General features: G+C 39.4%; 2 protein-coding genes and 1 pseudogene across 2 annotated transcripts; 2 read left to right on the top strand and 1 right to left on the bottom strand.

Annotated features, from left to right (window-relative positions):
• Window positions 1-6,691: 6,691 nt before the first annotated feature.
• HBE1 (hemoglobin subunit epsilon 1) lies at window positions 6,692-8,241 on the top strand. Its single transcript, XM_019715868.3, has 3 exons — window positions 6,692-6,819; window positions 6,944-7,166; window positions 7,993-8,241. The coding sequence occupies exons 1-3, from the start codon at window positions 6,728-6,730 to the stop codon at window positions 8,119-8,121; spliced, it is 444 nt and encodes a 147-aa protein (XP_019571427.1). The 5' UTR covers window positions 6,692-6,727; the 3' UTR covers window positions 8,122-8,241.
• A 4,955-nt stretch (window positions 8,242-13,196) lies between these two features.
• On the bottom strand, window positions 13,197-13,421 carry LOC148755836 (cytochrome c oxidase subunit 6C pseudogene; annotated as a pseudogene).
• A 1,441-nt stretch (window positions 13,422-14,862) lies between these two features.
• On the top strand, window positions 14,863-16,425 carry LOC109436981 (hemoglobin subunit epsilon-4). The gene is made up of 3 exons (XM_019715867.3): window positions 14,863-14,980; window positions 15,096-15,318; window positions 16,185-16,425. The coding sequence occupies exons 1-3, from the start codon at window positions 14,889-14,891 to the stop codon at window positions 16,311-16,313; spliced, it is 444 nt and encodes a 147-aa protein (XP_019571426.2). The 5' UTR covers window positions 14,863-14,888; the 3' UTR covers window positions 16,314-16,425.
• The last annotated feature ends 133 nt before the right edge of the window (window positions 16,426-16,558 follow it).

Raw genomic sequence — 16,558 nt, 5'->3', positions numbered from 1 at the left:
TACAGGGAAAGCCTGGTGATGTTAGGGCCTGAATGAGGCTCCTGTACAGAGAAAGCTATAGTACCTTGTTGGTTTAGGAACCTAAGGCTTTCTTTTACCTCACAGATGCCTCAGATTCAGTAGGATGGGCGTTGTGGAAAAATGGTTCCAGAGGAACCCCTATGGGGCTAGAATTAATTAGCAAGAGCTAAAAGGAGTTTGGGGGAGGAACAATCATTAACTGCCCCCACTAGGCTATACAAAAAATGGGTCCCAGTTTCTCATAATTCCTCATGTTGGATGATCTTGTAATAAATGGGGTCTAACCATAATCACGACTGGTTTCATTTAGGCCATGCTTCTTTACCAAACCTCAAGTTTATCCTTTTCCAGAGAGATGCAGATTTTTCACTCAGGAAACATGTTATGTTACAGCTTCAATATAGAATGCCCAAAGTACTAAGATAGATAGCATGCTTAGGTAACAACAACAACAAGAAGTTATTAACTTCTTTTTAGAATTCAAAAGTCACCAAGTCAAAGACTTCCCAATCTTCTAACAGTGAGGTGGAATTTTAGCATAGAGCTCAACCTTTTTCTTTCATTTATGGATACAGAATTCTAAGTCCTATGCCTGGAAGAGACCTATCTAAATCAACCTACGGTGGAAATTTACATATTGAGTTTATGAATAATTCAGAGGTATCACATTTAAACAAAGTTTATAAATTTCTACTAGACTTATGTCTTGAGTCAGAGCCATGAGATATGGACCAGTGACCTATGATTGTGCTGTACTGAGGAAAAGGAAAATTAGAAAGCCCTGGCTCTAACAGCAGTGTCATTCCTTCCAACCATTCCAGAAAATTTTTCTATATTGTTCTTAGTTCATAGAGTACATTAGCAATACTATTTAAAGTAAACAGAAACACTAGGGATTTCCTGGAATTTTAATCATAAAAGTCAATGAAGACAATTTTACTTACAGTCAAAAAACATCAAGGAAATCAGGAAAGTAAAGCTACATTTCAGAGGAAAATCAGAAATTTGTGACATTTCTAAGTTGCCAGATTCAACTTAAATTTTCAAGGTCCATCACATAGAAAAGTGAAATAATTAGCTGCTCTGGTTTTCCGTTTCCTTTTCCCAGTGAAGATGCCTCTTGATTAATTAACATTCATATATGTATGGCTATGCCTTAAACGAAGTGGTCCCAGAGGTCAGTCAAATCTTCAATGTCCTGTAATGTGCTGTAAGCCACTAACTTTTGAACGAAGGTGCTCTGAGAATGAAACCCAGCTCTGGTTCAGAGTAACATATAACCTTATTGAGAGAGGATGCAGAGACACAGTGTTTAGACAGAAGTAGTGTTGTTTGATCACAAGTTGTGGTGTATTTTCTCATTCTTTGCAATCGTAACAGAAAATATTCATTGACTTCCTGCATGGCAGCTCAAGAAATTCCTACTACTCATAATTCTCAGTTTATCCTAGGATAATGCAATACTTAACAAAACCGTTCATCCCATCTATTTCTTTTTTAAATTTATTTTTATTATTATTTTTTTAGTGATGCACGGAATTCTGTTTATTTTTCCTAAGTTATATTATTGATTATACAACATTCAACCATACACTTAATATGTTACTTTTTTCTTCTTTTTAATTAAATTTATTGGGGTGACATTGGTTAGTAAAATTATATAGATTTCAAGTGTATAATACATCATCTATATATTGCATTGTGTATTCATCACCCAGAGTCAGTTCTCCTTCCATCATGGATATTTGATCTCCTTTACCCTCTTCTACTATCCCCTTCCCCCTTATCTTCTGGTAACCACTAAACTGTTGTCTGTATCTATGAGTTTTTGTTTGTCTTGTTTGCTTGTTGCTTTCAGTTTTATATCCCATATATGAGTGAAATCACTTGGTTCTCGACTTCTTCTTTCTGACATTTTGCTTAGTATGCTAATCTCAAGATTTATCCATGAGGTCACAAATGGCAGTATTTCATTTTTTCTCATGGCCAAGTAATATTTCATTGTGTATATGTACCACATCTTTTTCCAGTCAATCATCTATTGAAGGACACTTTGGTTGTTTTCATTACTTGGTTACCATGAATAATGTGAGATTATCTCTTTGTCTTTAATCTTTGGCATTTTAGTCATGATGTGTCTTGGTGTGGACTTCTTTGGATTCATCTTGCTTGGATTTGTATATCTATTTCCTTTTCTAGGTTAGGGAAGTTTTCCATCATTATTTCTTTAAATAGTTTTTCAATTCCTTGCTCTCTCTCTTCTCCTTCTGGTAGCTTTATCATGAGAATGTTGGTGCACTTGATGTTGTCCTAGAGGCCCCTTAAGTTAGCCTCATATTTTTGGATTCTTTTTTTCTTTTTGAAGTCCTTATTGAGTGTTTTCTGCTACCTTATCTTCCAAATTGATGATTGGAGCCTCTGTTTCATCTAATCTACTGTTGATTCCCTGTAATGTTTTTTTTGTGGTTTTTTTTTTTCAGTTATTGTATTCTTTATTTCTGATTGGTTCTTTTATGTTTCCTATCTCTTTGTTGAAGTTCTCACTGAGATCATTGAGCATCCTTATAATTAGTGTTTTGAACTCTGCATCTGGTGGACTGCTTGTCTCCATTTTGCTTAGTTCTTTTTCTGGAGCTTTGTTCTGTTCTTTTATATGGGACATGTTTCTTTGTCTCCCCATTTTGGCTGCCTCCTTGTGTTTGTTTCTATGTATTAGGTAGAGTTGCTATGTCTCTGTATCTTAGTTGAGTGGTCCTACATGGTAGGTGTCCTCTGGGGTCCAGTGGTGCAGTCTACTAGTCACCTGAGCCAGGTGCTGCAGGTGTGGCCCTTGTGTGGGTTGTGTGTGCCCTCCTGTTGTGGTAGTTGAGTCTTGGTTGCTCTTTGCCCATCAGTGGGAGGGATGACCCTTGGGCTGATTTGGTTTAAGGACTGACTGTGACTACAGTGGAGGAGATGTTGTGCAAGGACTGACCCTGTGGAATAGGATTTGCTTCAGCAGGGCTCTGGTGCCTGCCCAGTCTTCACTTTAGGTGTATTGTCTCTGGAGATGATGCTTGGGCATGGTCTGAAGCCAGCTACCAGGTGTGCCAGCCCCAGAGCCTCCTGAGAGGGCCCATGCCACAGGTCAGGTTCAGCCACAGATCCTCTTTAGGATCACCTGGCATGGGCCACAAAATAATCTGTAGATGGTTACCACCTGTGCTGGATATGGGGGTACCTGGGAGAGGCTAAGCTGAGAAATGAAGCTGGTTGCTGCTAGTGCTGGACTTGGGTTGCTTAGCAAGGGGCATAGGGCATGCCAAGGCCAGTTTGTGCTTGTTTGGGGTTTGTGGATCTTTGAGAGATTTTAAGAATTCTGAAGCACGAGCCAAGACAGGCTATTTGCATAGAAAAGCCATTTGAAGAGGCTTTTGTGAGCCCACAATTTGGGTGGGGTGAGGTCTCAGGAAATCTCCAGGGCAGAGAGAATGGTGCTAGCCAGGTTTATGGAGACTTAGATGTAATGGCTGCCTGCATCTGCACAGTAGGTGAAAGGAGGCCTCAACAAAGGAATAATGTCTTCTGCCAACAATTCTGTCTGGGAGAAAGCTGCCCCTCCAGCCCTTGCCCTGCAGCCAGACAACTCAGTTTTTTTCCTATAGTTGCTTTCAAGTTGCTGTTCTAGTGCTGGAGTTTGGTGAATGAGTCCATCAGCAAGTAAGTCCTTGTGCAGGCCCTTTAAGAGGAATGCCTGGGACTCCGGCCACCCTCAGACTCACTCAGCCATAATCTCTGCTGTTTTTCACAGCCAGAAGTTGTGGGGACTTTTCTTCCCAGCACTGGAACCCTTGGTTGGGAGCCTGGTGTGGGGCTGGGGCCCCTTGCTCCTCATGGAGGACCTCTGCAGCCGAAATTTACCTTCTGACTTTTAACTGCCACAAGTTGAAAGGGGACCACCTTGTTCTGCGTCTCTGCCCTGCCCCCACCAGTCTTGACATGGCTTCTTCTCTATAGCCTTAGTTTTAGGACTTCTGTTCAGCTAGACTTCAGGTGATTCTCAGTGATGATTGTTCTGTAGTTTCGTTGTAATTTTTGATGTGCTCTTGAAAGGATGCAAGCGCGAAGTTTACATACTCTGCCCTCTTGCCCAGAAATCCATGAAGAATACCATTGGAAGTAATTTTTCTCAGGTAATACTATGAAAAACATGCAGTAGTGTCAAAGACCTGTTTTACCTAATAGCAATATTATTTACACAGTTCTTCACATTAATAGCACCTGCAGATAATATAGTATTTGATTCATAGGGTAAGTATAGATATTATAAATTAGCTAGCAAGATTTAAGGAAATACTTGTTTTTGGTTTTTTTTTTTTTCCTGCTGAAAAGAGGCATCTTGCATTTCTTAAGATTCTGCAAAGGAGTTACAAAATACAAATTCTACAGGATACCCTGAGAGGTAGGAATTAATCTTTATAAATCTTGGAGTTTCTTTTCAAAAGTCCTTTTATTTAAATACCTTAAGATATAATGTGTTGTTTTATTTTATTATTTTTTTAGTAATAAGTGACTATTCTTACTGTTTATTTTTCCTGACCGTTTAATCTTTTTGCTCTACCTGGATAACCATGCCACTTATGTTTCTAAACTTTGGGTTTTTCATCCAGGAGGGGAAGACAATAATCATTGTTTCCCATCCCATAGGAGACATAAATAAAGTAGTTCAAAATGAGCAGCTGACATAATTTAGCTTGAATCAACAAACACCTAAGCAGTAATGAGGCTACACTCAGCCTACCTGGCTTCAGAATCAGAAATCATAATCCTCGTACTGAGCTATAGATTATGCTGGCTTTCAACCTTGTAACCTTTCTTTAAAGTTCTTTCCCACAATCTTCAGCAATAAGAGATCAAAGAATGGACCAGATCCTTGGAGTCAAGCCAGCTCTGGTCCCAAATGTCAAGTTCCGAGGAGGGGTTATGGGCCTGCAATGGGTGTGAGGGCAGAGGAGGAGGATCAACCCCATACTCTGAATCCAAGAGAAGACTGGTGTCTACACTCTGAATTGGAAGGAGAATGGGGCATAGTCATAGGGTCTTACTTAATGGAGAGGCTTGTTTTCCAAACTCTTGGTCTTGAGAGACCCTTCTTATCTCCTGGGCTCTGTCAATGTCTGATCCTCATACCCAAGATATAAGGAAAAGTCAGTCCTCACACTGTAGGTCTATAGAAAAATTTCCTTGGAAACACAGAACCCTATCTCTATGGATTAAAACAATCAGACAAACTCTTATTTACCCAAGGGTTATTCTTCACTGAGTAGCCAACTGTTCCTTGTTTATTCACTGTTCTTTTACTTCAGTGATCAAATATCTTCTTTCTTGCCCTAGACCTGTCATCCTAGGCTATGTGGTCTAACTCAGAGAGTTTTTCCTGTCTTTCTTAAGGGAGAAAAAGCTAAGAAACACTTGTGAAGGTCACAGCTCAAGAAAACTGGTCCACTAAAGACTGAGATTTAACTATACACTTATAGAATGCTTCTTCTCCAACATTCCTCACCACCGTATCAACAGGACTGGAGTATAATAACAGTGGATTGCAACTGAAAGTGTTACAGGTGCATACTCTATTTTGTGATTAATTATTAGGGAAGCCCAAAGAAAACAGGGGCATCTAAAAAACAAGGACACTGAATAAATTTGAAGCTTCTGATATCTATGACTACAACAAACATTAAACATACTCCAACTCCTACCCTGGTTATCATCGATTCATTTATTCCTCAGTTTGATCACAAATCCTGGTTTTAAATAATTTCAGATTCCTCAGCTGTCTCACTGGTGTAAAGAAGTATAAGTAGGACATAAAATCAAGAAGAGAGCTCAGGGCAATCTCCCCCAAATAGCTAGTTTCCTCTGTAGTCATAGAGATATGGGCAGAGAGAGGGTACCTGAGAAGCATGAGATATAAGCTTATTCTGTTAGTCCTCTCTGTGAAATCACCCTCAGGCATTGTATTTTGGGGTGGAGGTATTAGTTCTATTGTGTATCCTTTGCTACTCTGTTCATCTTTCTGAAGTAACCAGGTATGTGTTTTGTCATTTGGAAAACTAAGATCCAGAGGCTTAGTTATAAGTCACTCCTTAAGAGAGCTAGGAAAAGAGAGAGAGAGAGAGAGAGAGAGAGAGAGAGAGAGAGAGAGAGAGAGAGAGAGAGAGAGAGAGAGAGACCTATAACTGGCTGAGATTCTGTGTCAACTGTATATTTTTTTTACCTTGTTATTGTCCCTGTCACCATCCTTGACCCAAATATTAAACTATTTTGAGTGGAACTCTCTCCCTATCTTGCACATAGCTCCTCTCTATGGGTTTTTTTGGAGAAAGAGAATGGGAGAGATGGATGTCATCCTGGAGAATGACATGGAGAGACAAGAGAAGGAATGAATGAAAAATTCTGTTCAGGATGAAGGAGGATCCAACAAAGGAAGGGTGTCTCAGGAATCAAACACATTATCACAAGCCAGAGTACCTTCTTTATTGCTGACCCTTTCCTGACCTGACTCCACCCCTGAGGGACACAGCTCAACCTTGACCAATGATTTCCAAGTACAAGGGAGAGAAGGAGGTCGGAAGGTCAGCAGTAAAGAATAAAAGGCCACTCCTTCTAACAGCAGACATTCCTTCTGACACCTCTGTGGTCTCTGTAAGCTCTCAGACCTGACACCATGGTGCATTTTACTGGTGAGGAGAAGGCTATTATCGCTAATACGTGGGGCAAAGTGAATGTGGAAGAAGCTGGAGGCGAGGCCCTGGGCAGGTAGGAACTGGGATTCAATGCATGGGAAAGGACAGTGGATGTAAGCCTGGAAAAATTACTAGGGAAGTCTTTTAAGATTTTTGTAAGTCTCAGATTTTCCATCTCATATGGTTCCATCTCATAGGCTCCTGGTTGTCTACCCCTGGACCCAGAGGTTCTTTGACAATTTTGGCAATCTGTCCTCTTCCTCTGCCATAATGGGTAACCCCAAGGTCAAGGCCCATGGCAAGAAGGTGCTGACTTCCTTCGGAGATGCAATTAAGAACATGGACAACCTCAAGAGCACCTTTGCTAAGCTGAGTGAGCTGCACTGTGACAAGCTGCACGTGGATCCTGAGAACTTCAGGGTGAGTTCAGGAGAAGTTCATGGGCATCTTTTTGTTTTTTTACTTCGGGATTATAACAGAAGTTGAGTCTTTGATTGGGAAAACTGACAAAAATCTAAGAAATTATGGGTTATGGTGTTAAGAGAGCAGTGGGCATAACCATCTTGACTCAGGAATAGTGACAAGAAAGAGTGACTAACAGCCTGGGTTTGCTTAAAACTTTTCAGGAAATTTGTCAGAACTGGATGTGTTTATCCTAGAGAACAACATCAGAAAATAACAAACTTGCTTAAGGAGGGATGGAATTTGGCTTTGGGTAGATAAAGACTTGTCTCAAGGAAAGAGAAATGCCTTATGTTGTGTGGTTCCTGGTGACTGAAATTTAGGAAGAGATTTTGGAGAAAGAATTTTAGACCAAATATCTAAAAAATACAACTTTTCTAAAGTATGTTCAATTACTTGTCAGTATGGTGAGTAAGTGGAGGCTTGTTCTGACATTGGTTGGAGACGTTAAGTAAACTTACTCTGCAGCCCACGAAACCTTGAAATCCTGTGATTATAGGAATTAGACAATTGATAAATGAAAGAGGGAGAGATGTAAATGAAAATGGTGAAATAGGAGTGAGGGTGGATATAGGTGGACAGAATGTTGAATAAAGGGCACATAAAAAATGAATCGAATTTAAGGACTAAGTTATCTGAGTTTATTGTATAGGCACAATCCTTGGGGCAGTTTAAGGTACAGAGTTGGCAGGAGTGTAGATATTAAGCTCTTTTTTCTACAGCTTTTTTTTTTTGAAACTTCTACTCAACATGCCTATTTATCATTTCGTCTTTCACCTAACAGCTCCTGGGCAACGTGCTGGTGATTATTCTGGCTTCTCATTTTGGCAAGGAATTCACCCCTGATGTGCAGGCGGCTTGGCAGAAGCTGGTGGCCAGTGTTGCCAATGCTCTGGCCCACAAATACCATTGAATCCTCTTTCCAGTTCACCAGTTCCCATTCGTGTTCCCATTCCCTCTTTTCACACATTGGGACTGAGTTTTGGCCTTGACAGCACAGCTTCTGTTGAATAAAATACATTCTGTTCAGTAATCAGAAATTAATATTGTACTTTCTCCATCTTTTTCTCTTGTGTTAGAGGAGAAAAGTCTCATTGACTGAGGGATGGGTGGGGAGAGACATAAGAAAAAATGAGAACTCCTTTGAGAAATGTGAATTATGGGAAGATTCTACAGCATATGGGAGGATGGCAAGATGGGGAAGAAGTTTTCTGGGGTGGGGAAAGGGTTAGTTAAGTTAGAAGGGACTTATAGGGCACTGTGACAAAAACTTTCTGTAAAGTGGAAGGAATGAGGTGGTATAAGGCAGTAATAAGGCAGTGAGGTGGTAATAAGGCAGTTCTCTTAATCAGTAGCCTATGCCATGGAATCTTCTACTACTCTATACATTGAACACTGGAGCACCCTTCTCCGCCAGCACGTGAATACCTGTATTTTCTGACACAAATTGGTAGATGTATGAAATCTGCCACAGATTATTGTCCAGTGACTCAGAGGGAGTATCTTTTGCTCAGATAATTACATTGACTATTAAATGGATTAAAAACACTGGAATAACATCCAATCCTCCCCTAAATTACTTAATTTTGTCCTATCCTGATTCCTTTTGATGCTGTATAGAGATACGTATTACTATTTTAAAAAGTGTTAAATTGTGCACCCAATCTAATCTTAAGAAACTCGGGAACCACTGGCCTTCTTCCCTAAGTGTTGTCAATTGTACTAAAGGGGAGCCATCCCTAAGGCATAAAAAGCCATTGTCCTGCTTTAGCTCTAGAGCATCACCTGCTAGTTGTATGGCCTGAGATATATTACTAAATACCTTAAGCCCTAATTTCCTTATCAAGTTCATCAAAGATTATTTTGTGAGAGTTAAATAAATGAACATATAACATCTTTAGTATACTACTTGGAACAAAACCTTTCTTTTTCACTCTCTAAATGCAGATAATTAATTTTCTACATAACTTTTATCTTTTAATGATGATGCTTACGTTCTCTATATACTCTACCTATCTACATATATATGTATATGCATTCATACACATATGTGAACATTTTGCTCCTAAAAATAGTGTTTTTATTTTATATTTAGCTATGAGAATTGCTATCATTACTGAAGCCAATTGAGCTTTGGTTTAAATAAAAGGCCATTTTGTGAGAAAATGGCAAATTCAAAGCCTGAATTTCAGGGCTAGTTTAGAATGAACAAGGTATTCTTGCAATATTAACTTATTATAGATAAAAGTATAAATAGATTAGAGATGATGTCATTATCATGATTAAAATTCTCTATTGGCTTCTCACTCCTCACCACTGAAGGATCATGTTAAAGAGATTAAGCAGCTGTTACCTCTATAACATCATCTTTGGCCACTCCCTTCTTCACTATTTACATATAGTCTCATTGACCCACTATATATCTTTCTAACATACCAACTACATATATGTATATGTGAGTATTGTATGTGTGTGAGTGTGCATGTTTTTCTGCCTTGGAGTTTTACATTTGTTTATCCCAACTTCTAGAATCTTTATTACTTAATATCTTCACAAAGCAAACATCTTCATGTCATTATAACTCCAGCTCCCTTAAATAAATTGTTGCTTACATAATTGTGTCCCACTCACATCAAAAATATTAATTTTCCTCACAGCAAATAATAATATAAAATTATTTTGCTGATTGATTTACTTATTCTATGTATCTCCAACTCTACAGAATACAATTCCATGAAACCAGTTTCCTTCTCTGAATTGTTTATCTTAAATAAAATCACCAGTACATAGAGCAATCAATGGTGATTAGTAGCTCAATATATTTGTCAAAAGACTATTTGAAAACACCTTACATGACTTTTGCAAAGAACCAGCTTTCTAGGTGAGAATTCGGGCAGTCCCATGAGAAGAACAGAACGGTAGAACAGCTATGAACAAGGAAGCATCAGCAAGCCTTTGGAAGAGATTGCCTTGAAAGCAAAGAGAAAATCACTGGTTATGATGACTGTTGGAATCACTGTCTGAGTTTCTGGGAACATGGGAAGGTTTTTCATAGACAGAAGTGACCACAGAAGTCTCTCAGCTTGATGGAGGGTGATTAAGAATCATATTTACAGTTGTTAAGGCTTTCAGAGGCTTGGCCACTGGTCTCTGAGTCATCCTCCTAGGAGAGGTTCCACACTGATTCCATCAAATGTGGTCAAATATCTGTCTGCAGTTATCTCACAATGCTCCATTCTTAAAGAGACCCTAATTTGAATTCCCTTCAGGCTTTGTTCCCTTCTCCTTCATTCCAATAAAATTGTCTCCATCCCATCCTTAGAGTGTGAGAACTCATAACATTTCTGCTTATAACTACAAAGATTTTCCTGAGTCTCCATCAATGAGCAGGCAAATCTCCACATGAGATCATAAGAACTGAAAGAATTTTGCCTGAAATATTATGATCCTAGGCAGTCTGATATGTCAAAAGAAAAATAATTTGAAGATAGAGGTCTCCTCTAATCAAATTCACAGGTAACTTCATAATCTCCATTTTTATCTGATCACCAGGTCTCTAGTCTTAGGAACAAATAATCAAGCCAGATTTTCAAAGCTTTAGGACTCCTGATCAGATCACAGAGATCATGTATCACTCTCAGAGGAAAAGGAAAATTAGCAGGAACTCTGTCTGACTCTGTCACACTGGAAGTGTGTCTTGTCAAAAACTTCAGTGAATTAGAGACAAAGCTTTCTAAAGTGCAGTGATGTCCTAGGTATGATTGTGTGGACTACTAGTCAAAGAAAAATATAACCTCTGCCCCTTTAGAGTTGTTGCACAAACACACAATAGAAAGCAAAGAAGGTACTTACTTCCTGATGTTAATTCTTGGACTAAGACCAGTTGAAAAATGGACCTAGCAAGGAACAACTCTATTTTTCAAATAATAATAATAGTAATAGCAGTAGTAGTAGTGGTGGTGGAAATAGTAATAATACTAATACTAATAATAAATCTTCTGCTAAGAATACTTCTGTGATTGTTTTCAGTTATATTTGACCCACATGTTGTTAAGTATGTGAGAAACCAACCCAGGGATTATATGTTGAGCTGAGTGTGTGCGTGTGCAAGTTTCTCATTCAATTTTTGCATGAAGTAGAGATTTTGATAATAAAATAAAACAACAGGGTAGCAAGAGAAATATAAACTTGGGACATAAATTTAGAAGGCACATATATTGGGAGTTCTTCAAGTTAAAGATGTAGGAGAGTTCTAATGGGAGAACTGGCATCATGGCCCAAGAACTCCTCAGAACCAGACAATTATGTGGTCCTGAGTGAAAACTTCAGTGGTGAAGGCAAAGAATCTGAATGGAGATAAAGTATCAATGTGGGGATTTGGTAGAGAAAAATTAACCCAGGTCTTCAGAGGGTAAGGTCCAGGAAAAAATTCTAATTCTGTTCTACTTATGGGAACATATTTTCTAAAAGCAGCTGGTTTGTTACAAAACCTTATGAGGCTAGATTAGGGATAGGAGGGGCTGGAGGTCAGAGCAGGGAATAACTCTTTTTAAAGTCTACTCCAAAGAATTAATCCTGGACTTTGCTAAAGAACTCTATGGTTTAAGTGGTAAGAGTTGCCTAGATTAAACTGATTGCATGCCATCAGGAAAGGCAGTTCCCAAGTGTGTGACTGGCTACAGCACTACAAGGAAAAGAGATCATTACAAACTGCTCAGAGAGATGGCAATGTATGTGGGGGAAACGAAACAGAAGACGCTCAGATGCCAGCTCAGGGCAACAGATCAGCACAATGAGATCAAAAGGAAAAGGAAAGAAATTGCATACAGTCGTTAGTTAGGAAGGACAGATCTCAGGAGTTTTTGTATAACTACAGGTTAATATCCATTTATAGGCAAGAGTGTAATGCAATAGACATGGAAGTTAGGAAGAGGAGCCTGCCTGTGGATGTTCAGTAGATTAGAAAGCATACTAATGCCAGGTTTACAAATCTTTACTATTTCCCGTGCCTTAGAAGAAAATATCCACTGTACTCTCTGGAACCCAAATAATAAGGCCTGGGCCCATGTTTCTGACTTTGCTTCCTTCCACTCTTCCCTCAACATATTTCACTCTGACCTTGTAATGCCTTTCTGTCGTCACTTGCTACCATATCATCAGATGAATCTTCTTCCTGTCACATAATATCATCTGAAATTCTTTTCTTCATTTATTGATTTAATTATTAGTGTCAGTCTCTTCTGCCCCCTAGAATGTGAGCATCATGAGACTTGATAAGCGGTTTTGTTCATCTAAGATTTCCAGTGCTTAACACAATGCCTGACATGATTGGCCTCGATAAATACTGGATTTTTAAATATATGGTTAAAAATTGGAAAACTGTTAGATGACGGTGATGATGATCTAGCATTGATGTAATACGCGTCTAGATGACTGGGAGCAGTGAGCATGGAAATAAATTAAAGATGTGAAACAGCAATGAGCAAGAAAGAATCAAAAAGCTCTGGAAAGTGGTTATCTAGAAAGGGTGAGAGTAAAGCAAGAGTTAGAGGTAACTGCCAGAATCACTGTCTGGTTTCCTGAGAAGATAGGAGGCGGCTATTCAGAATTCACCAACATTCAGAATTGCAAGAGTCTGAGGGATTTCAGTGTATGCACACTGTTGGAGATGAGCATTAGGGCTGTTACAGAGCAAGTGCCCTGAGCCAATCCCTTAGCTCGGGCCCATAAGTAAGATTCCTTGCTGTGGTCAAAGTTTTCTCTTCCTTCTTTATTTCATCTCTCTCTCTCTCTCTCTCTCTCTCTCTCTCTCTCTCTCTCTCTCTCTCTCTCTCTCTCCCCCCCCTCCCCTCCACAGTATTTGTTAATTGTTTATTTATCAAGAGAAACTATTCCTTCGTCCAAATATTCACGTTTCATAGTTCAGGAACACAGGTCATTGACAAATTTCCATGGAAATCAAATAAAGAAATTCTTTACATTTTGAAATCACTTTGCACTCTGAGTGATACCAGCCTTCCTCATCTCCTCAAAATCTTTCACGGAATCATAATTTCTGAAGAAATCTGAGTATAGCTTCTTCCTTGGTTCAGCCACAGCAAACTTATAGAAAGCTGCAACTCGTACGGTTATAATTGTTGCAACAATATGAAATCACAGACACTTGGCGAGAAAGCTACACATCTGAGGTTTTGTCAAAGCACTGGAAGGCATTGTAGTTACATTCTTTCTTAATACCAACATCTTTCCTGATGGAGAAATGGACATTGACCTCTGCTCTTGAAACAACTCCTTTTGGAATTTATTCAACTCTTTTCTTTATATCTCTGTACTGAAGTGCTCACATCAGTACAGCTTGGGATTGAAAGCTCACAGATAATCAAGTCTTTCATGGTAAAATAGCTTTTGGCACCTTAGCAATTCTTTTCCACATTTCACATTTAAGTCTTTTTCAAGATGAATAGGTAAAAGTCTATTACTATATCAAATAGACAGAAAGGATTTATTTTGTAAAACCAGAAACTTGGCTCTAATAATATTGGGCTGAACTCTTTAAATTTTAGAGTACCTCTGTAAATACACATGGAGATTATTAAACCATATGGTTTTATTTGTAAGATAGATCTCCGGGAGAAACAAACAAACAAACAAGGCTGGAACTCAAAATGTGGGGACAATCACCTCTGAGAGAAAAAAAAAAAAAATTACATAGGCTATTCCTTTCCCCACTGGAAGTGTGTCCTATCTAGTCCTATAAATGCTTGTTTGAGATGCTTGAGACCAAAGTACCTTTGCTCACAGCGACAGTACTGTGTGGCATACAATGAAGATTGCCTCTGCCTGAGGAGATATGAAGAGAAGTTAAACACAGCAAAGGGAGTGTGGATCCAGTATACGCTAGAGACAATTCCTTTAATCCATACGTATTTCCATGGAGTCTTCTAATACTCCCTTCACTGAATACAGGAACACCTATTTTCCCCAACACCTAAATGACCCAAATGAGTAGATACATGATATTGTCCAGAGACATTGTCTATATAATCAGAGTGAAAAAATTTGCTCAGACAAGTGGATAGATTATTAATAGAAATCAGCAACAACGAGATAATGCTCAATTATTCTCTAAATTACCCAGTTTTTATCTATCCTTTTTCTAAACTGATGATGGACTGGGTTTTTTTTCCTGTTTACAAGAATTATAAAAGTATGAACCTCATCTAAGCCTTAGAAAAATTGGTAACCAAGTCGAATTGTGGCTTCTTCTATACCCTAAGTGAACAACAGAATGATGTAAACACCTGACACAATGTCCAACAGATTTCTAATTTTTCCCCTTCCTAATTCTATTCATGCCTCATGGTCAGCCTGTAGGTTACCAGGGATAGTGGTGGTGGAGAGCTTGAGATATGAATTGCATAGTACATGATAGGGGAGAGAACAGAGTCCCCCTGATAGAGCCTCCCAACACTATCAGCTATACAAATGTCCATCTTGCTGACCTTCCCTTGTCCAAACCCCACCCTGGCGGTGACAATCCACCCTTGACCGATAGTCTCATTTCATTGGGAGAAGCAAGGGCCTGGGGGCCAAAAATGAGGAATAAAAGGACACACAGAGAAGCAGCAGTACAAACTTGCTTCTGGCTCATCTGTGATCACCAGAAAGCTCTCAGACACCATGGTGCATTTTACTCCTGAGGAGAAGGCTGCTGTTGCTAACCTGTGGGCCAAGGTGAATGTGGAGGTTGTCGGAGGCGAGATTCTGGGAAGGTAGGCACTGGTGGCCAGGGCAGGGAGCAGAAAGGCAGAAGGTGTTCCTGAAAGAGGGATTGGTCAGTTTTCTTATATACCCAAACTTCTTATCTGGTCTGTGTTCATCCCATAGGCTCCTAGTTGTCTACCCTTGGACCCAGAGGTTCTTTGACAGTTTTGGGAACTTATCCTCTGAAACCGCAATAATGGGCAACCCCAAGGTCAAGGCCCATGGCAAGAAGGTGCTGAACTCCTTCGGAAATGCTGTTAAGCATATGGATGACCTCAAGGGCACCTTTTCTCACCTGAGTGAGCTGCACTGTGACAGGCTGCATGTGGATCCTGAGAACTTTAAGGTGAGTTCAGGACATGCTTGTGTTTTCTTCTTTAATCTTAGATATTTGTGTCCTCTATACGTTAAGAAACACAGGCACTTAGTCTTATCCTATAGAGGTATTTTGGGAAAGTAATATTTCAGGAAAAGGCTAGATTTTGGTTGTTAGATTGTTTCAAAGGTTACAGGTAAGACCAACTAGAGTAATTACCGTGACTTGTAGAGACCACTGGCCATCTGATATTACTGAAACAATACATGTTATGAAGAGCACTGGCCAAAATCGAGCTAAATGATTTTGGCCTAGAGAATACAAATTAAGCCAGGGAGAAAACAGCTTGCTTTTGCTAACTGAAAATTTCTATAAAAATGGATGAATATATGTCTGTATGGTTCTTAAAGGTACAACCAGGACTAAGCAGGGCAAAGTGAAAGCAATCTTTTTAATGGGTGATTGTGTCCCACCCCTACCATTAGCAGTGATTAAATGCTCTTGTATACAAGGCATAGAACTGTTTGTCACAAGTGTCCAAATAATTTGAATATATATAATATCTGGAGACTTAGACTGCATGCATTAAGGTCCCTTGCAGTACTATAATTCTACTTTTAAAAAAGACAGAGTCTCTAAAGGAGAGAAGCAATTCATAGCAATGTTTTGGGGTCATGAGTTGGCAGGGCAAGTGGGAGAAGAATAGAGCCCAACAGGAGGTACATGGCTGGGAGTCACACTGAAGCCAATGTGAAGTCCATAATGATGTACTTTTGTGGGAGCAGGACCCTGAAAGTTGCTTAGGCTCTTATCAGGAAGGAAACGTGTGTTGTGTCTATTGCAAAGGCCAGCTTTACTCTGTACTATTTTTCTTTTTCTCCTCACTCTTTCCCCAGCTCCTTGGCAACATGATAGTGATTGTCTTGGCAACCCAGTTCAACAGGGAGTTTACCCCACAGATGCAGGCTTCCTGGCAGAAGCTGACAACTGCTGTGGCTAATGCTCTGGCCTACAAGTACCACTGAATTGCCTGTCCAGCTCTGTTCATGCCTCCGGAGTTCATCTCCTGAAGACTAGGGGACAATGCCCTGCCTCTAGAATTAACTCCTATATGATAAAAATAAAATAAAAATTATGCTCTATAAGGAATATCCTTGTCTTATCTCTCTCTCTTTATCTATTATGTTGCTTCAGCTAAAAGAAAGCACTCCTACAAGAATGGGAGTATTGGAGATTGGGAGTTTGGGAGGATAGAGAAGAGACTCGTGAG

This window comes from Rhinolophus sinicus, chromosome 14, assembly GCF_057876585.1.
Source record: "Rhinolophus sinicus isolate RSI-liver-muscle chromosome 14, RSI-T2T, whole genome shotgun sequence".
In the NCBI taxonomy this organism is placed as follows: Eukaryota; Metazoa; Chordata; class Mammalia; order Chiroptera; family Rhinolophidae; genus Rhinolophus; species Rhinolophus sinicus.
Note: the sequence above shows the minus strand (reverse complement) of the source record. Positions and strands in the feature narration are given on the sequence as shown.